The 15,484-nt window shown below is 35.4% G+C and overlaps 1 protein-coding gene across 2 annotated transcripts; it reads right to left on the bottom strand.

The window, feature by feature from the left end:
- Positions 1-6,651: 6,651 nt before the first annotated feature.
- LOC139877219 (uncharacterized) lies at positions 6,652-15,096 on the bottom strand. 2 transcript variants are annotated; one of them, XM_071864631.1, is made up of 3 exons: positions 14,032-15,096; positions 7,837-10,455; positions 6,652-7,096 (listed from the first exon to the last, which is right to left on the bottom strand). In XM_071864631.1, the coding sequence occupies exons 1-3, from the start codon at positions 14,324-14,326 to the stop codon at positions 6,717-6,719; spliced, it is 3,294 nt and encodes a 1,097-aa protein (XP_071720732.1). In that variant the 5' UTR covers positions 14,327-15,096; the 3' UTR covers positions 6,652-6,716. The 2 variants fall into 2 exon arrangements, with proteins under 2 accessions (XP_071720732.1, XP_071720733.1); XM_071864632.1 differs by lacking the exon at positions 14,032-15,096 and adding an exon at positions 12,037-12,390.
- Positions 15,097-15,484: the final 388 nt, after the last annotated feature.

Here is a 15,484-nt window from a genome sequence, read left to right as displayed (position 1 = left end):
TGATAAGACAATTACTTTAAATAATGTTGTGTATGTACCTGGGTTGAGAAAGAATCTGATTTCCAATCCTATATTAAATAAGTGTGGTTATAAACAAGTATTTGAATCCGACAAGTATATCTTGTCGAAGGGTGGCATGTTTATTGGATTTGGATACTATAATAATGGTATGTTTATGTTGAATCTTAAGAATGTTCCTGTTGTTGATAATTCTGCTTGCATGATTAGTTCTAGTTCAAATGAGTCAAGTTTATGGCATGCGCGTCTAGGACATGTACATTATAAAATAATGTATGAAATGTCTAAAGTTGATTTGATTCCTACCTTTGAAAAATGTTCTGAAAAATGTAATACCTGTATGTTGAATAAAATCACGAGACAACCTTTTAAGACCATAAACAGGACGTCTTTGAATTTAGAACTAATTCATAGTGACCTTTGTGATTTTCATGCTACACCTTCCTTAGGAAATAAGAAGTATGTAATCACATTTATAGATGATGCGTCTAGGTTCTGCTATGTTTATCTTTTGCATTCTAAAGATGAGGCCTTAGACAAATTTAAAATCTATAAGACTGAAGTGGAATTACAACAAAATGGTTTAATTAAAACGTTGCGCACCGATAGAGGTGGTGAGTATTATGATCCAATGTATTTCCAATCTGTAGGGATTATTCATCAAACTACAGCTCCATATACACCACAACAAAATGGTGTAGCGGAGAGGAAAAATAGGTCTCTCAAGGAAATGGTTAATTCCATGATGACGTACTCTGGTTTGAGTGACGGATTTTGGGGAGAAGCCATGTTAACGGCTTGTCACATTTTGAATAGAGTTCCTAATAAAAGAGGAACTATGACTCCTTACGAACTTTGGTACAAGAAACAACCAAACTTGCATTATTTGCGAGTTTGGGGTTGTCGGGCAATCGTAAGATTAACCGAACCCAAAAGGAAAACTTTGGGTGAAAGAGGTGTTGATTGCATCTTTATTGGATATGCTGAACATTCCAAAGCCTATAGGTTTTATGTGATAGAACCTAATGATTTTATTTCGATTAACACCGTTATAGAATCAAGAGATGCAATATTTGATGAATCCCGTTTTACATCAATACCTAGACCAAGGGACGTGATTTCTCATTCAAATGAGACTACACAAGGAGTTAACCTGGAAGAAATTCCAAGTGAGTCACTAGAACCTCGTAGGGGCTCTAGAACTAGGACACCCAAGTCGTATGGTTCTGACTTTCAACTTTACCTAGTTGAAGGATCGAGAGATTGTGTTAAGTCACAATATTCTTACTGTTACAGTATAGATGATGATCCTAGAACCTTTGATGAGGCCATGAAATCTCGTGACGTTGCCTTTTGGAAAGAAGCAATTGACGACGAGATGAGTTCTATTTTGGAGAATAACACTTGGGTATTAACAGATTTACCACCAGGATGCAAACCTTTGGGAAACAAGTGGATCTTCAAGAAGAATATGAAAGTCGATGGCACAATTGATAAGTTTAAAGCTAGATTGGTTATCCAAGGCTTTAAACAAAAGGAGGGTATTGATTATTTCGATACATATGCTCCTGTTGCTCGTATCACTACTATTAGATTGTTAATAGCACTTGCTGCTACGTATGATCTAGTGATCCATCAAATGGATGTCAAAATAGCATTCTTGAATGGTGATTTGGAAGAGGAAGTGTATATGAGACAACCAGAAGGGTTTGTTATGCCAGGTCAAGAGCATAAGGTGTGCAAGTTGGTTAAATCATTGTACGGGCTGAAACAAGCTCCCAAGCAGTGGCATCAGAAGTTTGATGATGTGGTGTTGTCTAATGGTTTTGTACTAAATCAATCTGACAAGTGTGTATATAGCAAATTCGATCAATCCGGAAAAGGTGTGATCATTTGCTTATACGTGGATGACATGTTAATCTTTGGTACTGACCAGGATCAAGTTGATAGAACAAAGGAGTTTTTATCTTCGAAGTTCTCCATGAAGGACATGGGAGTGGCGGATGTAATCCTAGGCATAAGGATTAAAAGGGATGATAGAGGTATCACGATCACACAATCTCATTACATTGAGAAGATTCTGAAACGGTTTAAGTGTGATCAATGTTCTCCCTTGAATACTCCCGTTGATACAACTGTGAAGCTTATGCCCCATTCGGGTAAAGCTGTATCACAGCTTGAATACTCTCGAGCAATTGGATGCTTGATGTATGCTATGACAAGCACACGCCCTGATATTGCTTTCATAGTGGGAAAACTTAGTAGGTTTACTAGTAATCTAAATGCTACTCACTGGCATGCTGTGGTTAGAGTATTCAAGTATTTGAAGGGTACTATGGATTATGGTATCACTTATACTGGGTTCCCTTCAGTTTAGAAGGATATTCGGATGCAAGTTGGATAACCAACGTCGAAGATCATTCATCTACGACTGGTTGGATATTCCTACTTGGAGGAGGTGCTATTTCATGGGCTTCTAAGAAGCAAACATGCATTACAAATTCAACCATGGAGTCTGAATTTGTAGCTTTAGCTGCAGCTGGTAAGGAAGCTGATTGGTTAAGGAATCTAATTCATGAAATTCCTTTGTGGCCGAAGCCAATATCTCCTATTTCCATCCGTTGTGACAGTGAAGCTACTTTGGCTAAGGCTTATAGCCAAATGTACAATGGAAAGTCTAGACACTTAGGTGTTAGACACAGTATGGTTCGCGAGCTGATTTCACATGGAGTGATATCCGTAAGTTTTGTTAGATCACAACAAAATTTAGCGGATCACTTGACTAAAGCATTAGCCCGAGACTTAGTGCACAAGTCGGCTATTGGAGTGGGATTGAAGTCCACATAAATCTTCCAAAGTGAGACGCCCAATTCCCTTCTAGTACAACGCTAGAAGCTGAATTCAATGAGGTAAGCTTACTTTCTGAAGATTGAAACACATAAAATTCTGATCCCAAAGTATGTGTTTAGACCTGCAAGTTGAGTTAGGTTGAAGTTATTCTTCTTAATAGTTCTTTTGAAAAATTGCATATGCAGGTGCAAGATGTAAAAGGACTACCTATGTGAGCATGAAGTTTTGCCGCTTCAATGGAGTCTTGGACTTAGCTGCCAATATGTTCACTGAAGGATTGGGACACATGGCTTATAATAGTGTCAAGATTGTTTTAGGGATATGTAAGAAACTGATGTGTATAATATTTTATAGTTTTCATACGAGTGGAAGGGTTCAATTTCTGAAACACCCTGATACTCGAATTCTCGTAAATATTATACTAAGTGGAAATTCAATTTCTGAAACATTTTCATTTATGCATTAGTTTGTTCAGTTTGTTTAGTTATTTTAGTAAATCAAGGATTACACTAAAATGGGGGGGATTTGTTGGTGATTTTAGTGTCATCCAACGTACATTTTAGTTAGTTGCGATTTACTTGAATGCAGGTGTTAGCTAGCTATACTTACCAACGGGTTCGGAGAGTGTGGAGTACACGCCCGTAAGAGTTGGCTACTAACTGTCGCGTAAAATGCGGGGGTCAAGGGGGATGCGCCCCCTTGCGTGGTCCAAGGGGCAGCCTTTTGGTATAACCGATTTTCCCGCCAAAACTGAAGGGTTACACCCTTTCGGTTTAACTGTTTTCCTATAAACAGTTTATGAACGTCTTTGTTCATTCATTCTGCATTCATAAAAACCAACAGAAACACACACATATTCTCTAACAATTTGATCAGTGATTTCGTTGCCCAAAACACTGATTGCGTTCTTGTTTGATCCCTGTAAAGATTTCGTGCAACCGTGGCAATTGTAGGGTCGAAATACTTTATAGAGATAGTGATTACACGATTCAAGAACGAATCCGGCAGTCAATTCATACCCGTTCTCTAACACAGACTGCACATTAAGGGTGACGACTCTCTTGTGCTTATGACCACATACGACACCGGTCCAGTTGCAGAAGTGGACAGAGTCGTTCCATGAGGTACTCATGATGTGATACGGGTCGGACGATATATGCGCCTTAACCGAGAGTAAGGCCAAGTGATCGGTTTCTTCTCCATCAAGTGTAGAAGAATTTATGAAAGTATTCAAAGTAACAAGATAAAAGGAAGCAAGGCATACATAATATGGTGTGTTTTTTTTTCATCTGATGCAGTGCTGTTAATATATTCTTAGTTTTGTGCAAGAGAACAAAACGTGATCACTTATATAATAGTACTCCATATAACTTACTAGGATTATTATATGGGAAAACTTTATTATTTTTCTATATTTGTGCTTTGAAGGTCTATTAACATATGTCTACATCAAAAATTACCTCGTTAACAACTGGTACCAAGACTTATCATATAGGACACTTTTGTCTTATATACTGCTAAATTTAAAAAAAAAAAAAAAAAAAAAAAAAATTGAATTGTAAGTCTTATATGCTAAACTCAAAAAATTGAATTGTAAACTGATACCAAGACTTTTTCTTAAGAATACATACATCATAGATATACCTGCCTTGTTAAACCTCCAAAATGATCAAACATTTTTATCCATACACAACGAACCAATTAGTTGTACAATAATGGTAAGAGTGCACTAACTTTAAAAAACTACCTCATCCACTACCTACCTTAATGTTGCATATAATATAATTATTGGAAGGTAAAACCCCGCGTGCCTTCTCATTAAACAATATCCTCTTAAAGAATCTTGGTTTTGTATAATTTGCAATGGAACACAATAACAGGTTTAGAAGATCTGTTGGGCAATCTTTTAATATAACGGATTGATTGACAAGACTATATCTAACTCTGGTATGAATGCTTATAATAAAGTGTCAACTTATAATTTTATAATCCAGAAAGTTTTGTCTAAATTCTCTTGTTTACACAGAATATATTGCGGTATGTCTTCAGTGATTATGACAGTTCATATTCTTCAATGTTTTTCAAGTCTTGTATAAGAAAGTTTAGGACATTAGTTTAATAGGTGAATGAAGAATAATAGGTGAATGAAGAATTCAGGTGATATGAAAATAACATTTATCCAGCTGATTATGAATAATGATGTTGACTTGTTTGACTTTAAAAATATAAGTGGGATTGATTATTAATAAACTTTAGTTGCCAATTCCAACAAACACTTGCTTCTAATTGCTAAGATACAAATTAAAAATATAAATAAATAATCTGCACTATAACTATAATAAAATATTGCTAATCAAGTTAAGCGTATGTTAACAATCAACCTTCATGTTAACGTTAGAATGAAAAATTAAAAGAAGAAATGCAAACCTGGATTATTAATTAGGATCAGTGAAGTAGTAGTCTACATCATCTCCTAGATTACAGTACAACTAGTCTTCAAGCTCAGCAGATACATACTCAAGATATAAGCAGATTCAAGTTTTCAATGAATATCATAAGGCTCCTTGCCTTTATTAAGTATTTAGCCGTTAAAATTGTACTCTATGTATAGAGGATTAGCTCAATGTAATCGATATAGATTCAAGTTTTAAATCAATAAGTGATCGATATTCATTTCAATTGTTATTATGAAACAAGAGCAAACGAATTGAAATGAATGTGGGATGTATTCGTCGTCACATACTACAGTTGTAAGGACAATCAACCTTGATGTTAACGTCAGAATGAAAAATTAAAAGAAGAAATGCAAACCTGGATTATTAGGATCAGTGAAGTTGTATACATCATCTCTTAATTGTACACGAGATCACATCAGCAAAGAATCACAGTTAAGCGTATGTTAACAATCAACCTTCATGTTAATGTTAGAATGAAAAATTAAAAGAAGAAATGCAAAACCTGGATTATTAATTAGGATCAGTGAAGTAGTCTATATCATCTCCTAATTGTACAAGAGAGATATCACATTAGTAGATTACAGCACAATTAGTCTTCAAGCTCAACAGCTACATATATACTCAAGATATAAGTAAATTAAAACTTTCAATGAATATCATTAGGCTCACTTAAGATTTTAGACGTTATAAAAGTACTCTATAAATAGAGGATTAGCTCAATGCAATCGATCTCAACTCAATTGTTATAAATCTATAAACAATCGATAGTCATTTTCAATTGTTATTATGATATCCGAACCAACGAACGAATTGAAATCAATGTGGGATGTCTTAATGGTCACATACAACAGTGGTAACGACAAATTACAAACCTTTGATTTACACGTTAGCTCGAATTGAAACAGGTAAACCGAAGTAGCCGCTAACCACCATCGAACTCATCCGCCGTTGCAATCCAGAGTGGTTTGGGGGAATCGCACAACATGTATCGGTCTTGGGAATTTTATTCTCAACCCTTCATCTCTTTCTCATTTTCCATTAAATCCCCATATTCTTTATATATTAGTAATATTTAGTCCCTGCTTTTCAAAAAAAAAAAAAAAAAAAGGAAAAAAGTAATCTCTTGTAACCCTTTGCAGTTTGATAAGCTGTTCAAAATATTATTTTCACATTAATGAAATCAAATTTACAAAGTTCTTTACATTAATACACATATTCTTCTACAGTTTTAATAGTGACGCATTGTTATGCATGAAAATGAAATATGATGTTTTGATAACTAAAAGGTTGGACAAATAACAAGGCTACACCTTTATTTAACCTCAGTGAATCTAAATCAAACGGTAGCATTATGCTATAATAATTCAGAGGAGTTGTACTTAATTTGTGTCTTTATGCCAAGTTACTCCTACTATCAAGGAAAGTTTTCTTAACAAACCGCAGTTGATTAAATGCATCGTTGATGTCCATCCGATCTGTTGGCGACTCCATTGAGCAATTAATCCCAATTTGATAAACTGCAGTCAGACACTCCTTGATGGACCTATACGTTTCACGATCACGTCTATTTTCTTCTTGTATGGTTCTCAACTGGATGGGATCAGTAATCTCCATAACTTGGTTAGGTGTAGCCATCTTCACATAACCATGAAGACTCATACCATTACAGAACATTTCGTGAGTAGGGTGTTTTCCTGTAAATGTCTCTAAAATGAGGATCCCAAAACTGTAGATATCTCCGTATGTTGATGTTGGACTACCCAATCCATATTCTGCATTAATTAACAACCACATTATTAAAATTAAAACACACGAGTTTTTGGAAATAACCATTGCCAAGGTGGCCTAGTAGTAAGGCGTAAAAAGGTCTCGGTTCCAAACATCACTACGTAAACATGTAGAGTGGCAAAGAGAAGGGCAAAAACAGTCAAGAGATACACCGTTAACCGCATTTATCAAGGTAAAACATTACCAGATAATATACATATATAGTAAAAATAAGGGGTGTTCATCGGTTTGTTTCTTGGTTTCCTCGGTTTATTCGGTTTTAAAATATTGAATGCAAAACCCAAACATCGGATTCAATGTCAAAATTGAAACCAAACCAAAAACCGAATTCGAATTAGGTTCGGTTTCTGTTAAGACTGAGAAACCCAAAAAACATAATTTATCAAAAATAATCATAACAATCTGATTTTAAATTCAACTTTTGATTTTAAAATGCTTTTTGTCTATATATTAATAATTTAAAATAATATTATTAGTTAATAATTTATAGAATAGAATTCGGTTTCGGTTAAAACGAATTTGAAAACGAATTATTGAACCAAAAACTAAATTCAAATTTAGTTTGGTTTTCTCCGATTTTGAAATCGATTTTGTTTCAAGTTAATAAGTTTGAAACCAAATATTGAACTTCCTTAGTAAAATCCAGAAAAAGAATCATCTTTAAGTGTGAACAAAAAGTGTCTTGTATATTTATACGAGGGATAAGGGATTAAAGAAAAATTACCAGGAGCAGCATAACCAACCGTGCCTTTTACACCAAGCGAATTTGTGTGGCTTGTTGAAGAATCATGTGCAGTATACTGAAAAAATCTTGCCAAGCCGAAATCACCAAGATGAGCAACCAAATCGACATCTAACAAAACGTTACTAGGTTTAATATCACAATGAACCAATGGTGATTCACACTGGCAATGAATATAAACTAGGGCGCTAGCCACATCGATCACAACGTTCAGCCTCTGAATGAAGTTTAAAGACCTTCTTTCCTCCTCGATATCTTGATTAACCGTCCGATTCTGATGTAACCACTCATCCAAACTGCCATTGACCATATAAGCGTAGATAAGAGCCTTGAAGTCATTTCCATTATAATCAACACCTGAACAAGAAGTTATGACTTTCACAAGATTTCTGTGTCGAATATTTCTCAAAGCTTCACATTCTGCTACGAATGTCTTATCGGCGCCACGAACTGAAAGTTTTAGTACCTTCACAGCAACAGTTTTCAGTCCATTGTTTTGGTTCAAAATCGCCTTATATACGAGGCTGAACTTTCCATAACCGATCAAATTTGCTGACGAAAATCCGTCTGTTGCTTCATGTAATACTCTGTAAGAAATTCGTGGGAAATTTTCATTGTCCGAAATAGTCCCCGAGGAAACCTTCTTACTATATCTTCGTTTCCAAATTAAGTAAGAAACCAGAGCCACAACTAGCACGAAAATCACGCCAATTACTGAAAAAATGATTATCATGGTACGAGAAATTGTGTTTTTCTTGGATGAAATTGAACACTGGGGCAACTGAAATTCGGGAAATCCGCCACAAAGTTTAGCATTTCCTTTAATGGAAACTTTGCTTACATTTCTAAAAGGTCCTTTATCCGGCAACTTTCCCATAAAACCATTGAAAGACAAGTTCAAAGTGTCGAAAAACATAAAATCTCCTAGGAACTCAGGGATAGTCCCGGTTAAGTTGTTTCTTGAAAGATCGAGAATTTCTAACCCTCTCAACGAGCTAAACGTGGATGGAATATCACCTTCAAAGACGTTCCCCGAAATGGATAGTACAACCAAACTCGTGCAAGCTCCAAGACTAGATGGAATCAACCCTGACAACATGTTATTCGAAATGTTAAGCGAAACCAAATTTCGTAACTTTCCTACTTCAGTAGGAAGGGAACCCACAAAATGGTTATTAGAAAGGTCTAGGGTTGTTGTCAAGGAGGAAAGACCAAAAATTTCCTCAGGTATGGACCCGCTGAGCTTATTTCTATGAAGATCCAACTTCTGCAAGCCTTTACAGTTTGATAAACTTGATGGTATCCGTCCCACGAAATTATTAGTATGTAGACTGAGAATGCTTAACAGGGTAAGATTACCTAATGACGAGGGTATAGAGTCTGATAACAAGTTTCCTTCAAGAGACATTACACCGACGTTTACCATATTCCCAATTGAATCCGGAATTTTACTAGTGAATAGGTTTGAGTACATAAACAATGAAGTTATCTTAACTAGTTGTCCGATCTCGTAAGGGATGCTTCCAGAAATCATATTTTCTCCAACTATGAGATTCGTAAGTTGAGTAAAGTTAAACATCGTTTTTGGCAAAACTCCTCCGAGATTATTAGCAGCGAAACCTAAAATACTTAAGTTAGTACAATTAGCCAAAGAGGTTACAAACTTCAAGTCATCAAAATTCCCATTTCCAAGATGATTACTATTAACTGAGAACCACGTCAATCTTGTTAGCCGGTCGAAACTTGGTACGCTTCCAGTAAACTCATTTTCATCGAGTGCTAGCACTTCAAGATTTGAGGCATTAGATAACGAAACTGGAATAAGTCCAGTGAACTTATTTATTGGAAGGTTAAAGAGTACGAGTCTGGGAAATTTTTGTGCAATGTCTTGTGGCAAATTTCCGCCGATTTGATTGTAGACCAAATCAATTTCCTTCATGGATGAAATATTGAAAAACGAAGGAGGTAAAACGCCCGAAAGATTATTACCTCCGAACCCGAAAAACCATAATTTAGACAACTCTCCTAGAGTGTCTGGAATACTTCCATGAAAATTATTATCTAAACCACCTATAATCTTAAGAGACGTAAAGTTTCCAATAAACTTGGGTATTTCTCCTACTAGATTATTTGAGTCGACATAAATAATCTGTAGCTTACGCAACAATTCGAATTCATTAGGAAAATTACCTACGAAATGGTTCCCACCAAGATCAAGTTCTACAAGATTTAGACACTGAGATATATTCGAAGGAATATCACCTGATAAAAGATTAATCGAAATTCCTAGCCTTCTTAATCTCGATAACTTTCCAACTTCTTGTGGGATCTTGCCTGTAAAACTATTGTTGCGTAGCATAAGGTCTCTAAGAAACGACAGGTTACCAACAGCAGGTGATATTGTACCCGAAAATCCACCCGACGTCAAATTAAGTTTGACAACTCGTCTGTGCCTTGAACTACACACAACACCAGTCCAGTTGCAGAAATGGGTCGAATCCCTCCATGTATGCATTATCTGATATGGGTCTGATCTTATATGCGCTTTGACCGATAACAAGGCTGAATGATCGGTCTCAGTTCCAGCATCAACAGAAGAAACTGAAAGGACAAAACAAACCAAAACGAAATAAGATACGACAACATGTTTATTATGTAGTGAACACTGTTTTTTCATTGATGCAATCCTTTTAAAGAATCTTGGATTTGTATAATTTGCAATGAAACAAAGTAATTTGGAGTGTAAAAAGGAAAATTTTAAGGTGAACAACGTTACAGTAACAGGTTTAGAAGATCTGTTGGGCAATCTTTGAATATAATGGAATGACAAGACTATGTCTAACTCTCGTATGAAGCTTATAATAAGGTGTCAATTTATAATTTTATAATCCAGAAAGTTTTGTCTAAATTCTCTTGTTTATACAGAATATATTGCCCTATGTCTTCATATTCTACAATGTTTTTCAAGTCAAAGTTTAGGACATTAGTTTAATATAGGTGAATGAAGCATTCAGGTGTGAAAATAACATTTAACCAGCTAAATAGAAATTTATAAATTATGATGTTGACTTGTTTGACTTTGAAAATATAAGTGGGGTTGATTATCAATAAATTTTAGTTGCCACTTCCAACAAACACTTGGTTCTAATTACTTATAAGATCTAAATTAATTAATAATTTAATAAGATATATAAATAAATCACACGATAACTATAAAATATTGCTAATCAAGTTAAACGTATGTTAACAATCAACATTCAAGTTAACCATTTATGAAAAATACCTACGAAATCGTTCCCACCAAGATCAAGTTCTACAAGATTCAGACACTGAGATATATTCGAAGGAATTTCACGTGATAAAAGATTATTCAAAATTCCCAGTCTTTTTATTTTCGTTGACTTTTCAACTTCTTGTGGGATGTTGCCTGTAAAACTGTTGTTCTGTAGCATAAGCGCGCTAAGAAATGACAAGTTACCAAGTGCAGATGATTTTTGTAATGTGAACTGATAATAAAATAAAAATATGTTTTGTGATAATCTTTATTTAGTTTGTGTTGGTTAGTCTACTTGGTCTTTCTTTGTTGGTTTTCATTGCCATGTATAATAAGGGAAGGATATGTGTGCAAACTATGCACAAATATTTTGTAGTTTCACTTCCTAATATTGCTGTATGCAAAGTATTACAAGATTATGGACATTTAAAAATCAACACTTGTTTAGTGATTTTTACAACTTCTTTATCCATTACCTTTACATATCAAAATCAAATATGGGACAGTGTAAATACTGTTCATAGGATCTGCACAAATGATGTGTTTTTTATAGAATAGAACAAAAACACCATGCAACTACATGTTCATTTTGTTTTGTGGGTTGTATTTGATACCAAAAAAGAGATGAGTGAGTAAGGTTGAGTTGAAAATGACCTTTATAAACTGTTTAAAAGATTAATTTCACATTATTGCAATCAAAGTTACAAAGTTTTGAACAATGCACCTATTCTTCTACAGTTATGAAAGTGATGCATTATTATGAAAATGATGTTTTGATAACTAAAATAAAAGGTTGGACAAATGACTTGGCCACACCTTTATTCTACCTCAAGAAAAGTTCAGACTGTAGCATAATGCTATAATTCACATGACTTGTACTTTGCATCTTTATGCCAAGTTACTCCTACCTCGAAGAAAAGTTTTCTCAACAAACTGCAGTTGATTAAAGACTTCGTTGATGTCCATCCGATCTCTTGGCGATTCCATTGAGCAATTAATCCCAATTTCATAAATTGCAGTAAGGCACTCCTTGATGGACCTAAACATTCCACGAGCATGTGTATTTTCTTCTTGTCTGGTTCGTTCTCAGCTTGATGGGATCAGTTATCTCCATAACTTGCCATCTTCACATTATAACCATGAAGGTTTAGACCCCGAAACTGTAGATATCACCGTATGTTGATGGTCGACTACCCAATCCATATTCAGTATTTATAAACAACCACCAAGGTGGCCTAGTAGTAAGGCATAAAAAGGTATTGGTTCAAACTTCACTATGTGAACCATGTTGGGAGTGGCTAGGGCAGACCCGGCCCGAAGGGGGAGCAAGATGAACAAGGCACTCCTTGATGGACCTAAACATTCCACGAGCATGTGTATTTTCTTCTTGTCTGGTTCGTTCTCAGCTTGATGGGATCAGTTATCTCCATAACTTGCCATCTTCACATTATAACCATGTAGGTTTAGACCCCGAAACTGTAGATATCACCGTATGTTGATGGTCGACTACCCAATCCATATTCAGTATTTATAAACAACCACCAAGGTGGCCTAGTAGTAAGGCATAAAAAGGTATTGGTTCAAACTTCACTATGTGAACCATGTTGGGAGTGGCTAGGGCAGACCCGGCCCGAAGGGGGAGCAAGATGAACATCTGCTCATGGCCCAATAATTTTAGGGGCCCAATATTTTTTATACTAAAGCCCAATTGCAAAGCCCAATCCACAAGAAATGCAAAGTTGAATAAGGCTCAGGAAAACATGCTTATCTTTACTTGATTTAGCTTTTCAATTCACGGCTTTTGACTTTATACAATATCTTTTTCTGTTAACCAACCGATGTGGGACTACAAACAATAGTTAGATTCCAATTAACAGATTGAGGAGTCATTTACAGGTGGATATGTCTAGTGATTTTACAACCTATTGAAGAGGGATAAAAATAGTGATTTTACAACAATTAACAGATTCCAATTAACAATAGTGATTTTACAACCTAGCCGCTAGGGGAGGGGTAAAAATGCTCAAGAGTTGCCCAATTAAACCGCATACATCCAAATTACCAAATACGGAGTAACATTATTGTACAATCTATAAAAAGAATCATCTTTTGAAGAAGACAAAATTACTCAGCTCGTCCTTGTGGTTTGTATGAAATTGCATTCCAAGTCCCTAAAATACAAATTTGCCAACGTTCCCGTGGTTTGTAAATGCAGAGGGAAAATGAGAAATCAGGTCTTAAAGATGAAAATGACGTAAAATTTGAAATTTTTCCCTCACGTGTGTAGCACTTGTTAGCGGAAAAAATTAACAGTCGTCGGACGGAGGGGCGATCCAGGCAAAAAATTGAAATCATGAGGACTAGGAATGCCAAAAAGAAAAGTTTGAGGACTCGTAATGCAATTTCATACAAAGGACAGGTACGAGCCGTGTAGTTTTGTCTTCCTACAATAAACTACAACAACAACAAAACCCAATGCCACATAAGTGGTGTATGGGGGAGGTGAGATGTAGACAATCCTTCCCCTATCCGAGAATAAAGACAAGTCATTTCTCCACCCAGAGTGAAAACACCCTCAAAAGTAGAGAAAGTCATCCCTCTCTCTATTCGACAGATAGAGAGATTGCTTCCGAGTGGACCTCCGGCCAATAAGTAGGAAAAAGTTTTTAAAAATAAAATTAAAAATAAAATTGAGACACCATGAAAATGGTAAAATCAAATTTCCATGGGTTTTAAATCCTGCCTGAAATTTAATTTAGGCTCTAAAAGTCAGTCAAGTCGCCAATAAATCGACGCTTGATGTCGACTCAATAACTAGAGCCTTATCCTACAATAAACTAGTTGTTAACAAAAAATATAACTCACATAATTTATGAACTTATGAGGAGTTGAAGACAAATTACCAGGAGCAGCGTAACCAATCGTCCCTTTTACACCAAGCGAATTTGTGTGGCTTGTTGTAGAATCATGCGCGACATATTGAAAAAATCTTGCTAATCCAAAATCACCAAGATGAGCAACCAAATCGTTATCTAAAAAAACGTTACTCGGTTTAATATCACAATGAACCAATGGTGACCCACACTGACAATGAATATAAAGCATTGCGCTAGCCACATCGATCACAATATTCAGCCTCTGAATAAAGTTTAAAGACCGATTCTGATGTAACCACTCATCCAAACTCCCGTTAACCATGTAATCGTAAATAAGCGCCTTAAATTCATTTCCTTTCAAATCAACGCCCGAACAAGACGTTACAATTTTAACAAGATTTCTATGTCTAATATTTCTCAAAGCTTCACATTCTGTTAAAAAAGTCTTATCGGCACAACGAACTGCAAGTTTTAGTACCTTCACAGCAACAGTTTCCGGTTCATTATTATCATTACCTAAAATCGCCTTGTAGACGCAGCAAAACTTTCCAGAACCAATTAGGTTTTCGGGAGCGAAACTGTTAGTTGCGTTCTGGTAAGCTTCTATATGATGCTTGTGGAAAACTTTCAATTATTGACTTTGACTTACTACTATCAGGAGGAGAGACCTTCTTACCAACCCTTTTTTTATAAACCAAATAACACATTATCAGCACAATTAGCATAAAAACTGAACTTGCGATTGGTACAATCATCTTTAAAGATCGATGAATTCGGTTTTTCCTTGATGATTCTTCGAGGGTACACTCTGGCAAATGAAATTCAGGAACACCGCCTATTCCTACTTCGAAAGGAATAGGCCCCACAAAACGGTTATCCAAAAGATCAAGTGCTACCATTAACGAAGGTATACTGAAAATCGCGTATTATCAAACACTCATTGATTAGTAGTACTCTAATGTTAATCGTTCACTAACTTTCAATAACTAACTCATGTAGTCATCAACTACCTTAACCAATTGATTATTGATGCTTATTAGACCAACAGATCATGAGGGATAGTTTGTACATCATATTATAAATCCACATATGTTATCCACTATTCCACTATTGTACATTATAATAACATTGGAAAAACGGTTACCACCACTTTTGCCCAATTTTTTTTTTTTTTAGTTTTCCAGAAGCTTTATAAACCTGTCATACACTAAATTAATTCATCTAATCTGCTCGAATTGATCAATTAACAGCAAATAGCGATTCATAATGGTGGTTAATCGGTGTTAATGTCGCTAATTAAATCGTCGTTAGTCGAAACAGAATAACAGATAGTGAAGAACCCTAATAAATATGGGGATACGATTCATGATTTGACTAATAAGAGTAATGAACGAGCTAATACGATTGAAATTGAGAATTAAAAAGCTACAAAAGCAATAAAGCATATGATGATAATTCTAGTGATTAATTACACCACGAA

This window comes from Rutidosis leptorrhynchoides, chromosome 11 (assembly GCF_046630445.1).
Source record: "Rutidosis leptorrhynchoides isolate AG116_Rl617_1_P2 chromosome 11, CSIRO_AGI_Rlap_v1, whole genome shotgun sequence".
In the NCBI taxonomy this organism is placed as follows: domain Eukaryota; kingdom Viridiplantae; phylum Streptophyta; class Magnoliopsida; order Asterales; family Asteraceae; genus Rutidosis; species Rutidosis leptorrhynchoides.
This window is presented reverse-complemented; position numbering and strand designations above follow the sequence as displayed.

What these genes read in the sequence shown, in the direction of transcription:
- LOC139877219 (XM_071864631.1), bottom strand. Translation starts at nt 14,326, where the DNA reads ATGGTTAACGGGAGTTTGGATGAGTGGTTACATCAGAATCGGTCTTTA. An exon ending in GATTGGTTACGCTGCTCCTG is followed by an intron (nt 10,456 to 14,031) that starts GTAATTTGTCTT and finishes TTGTCCTTTCAG; the next exon opens with TTTCTTCTGTTGATGCTGGA. An exon ending in GGTTGGTTATGCTGCTCCTG is followed by an intron (nt 7,097 to 7,836) that starts GTAATTTTTCTT and finishes TAATTAATGCAG; the next exon opens with AATATGGATTGGGTAGTCCA.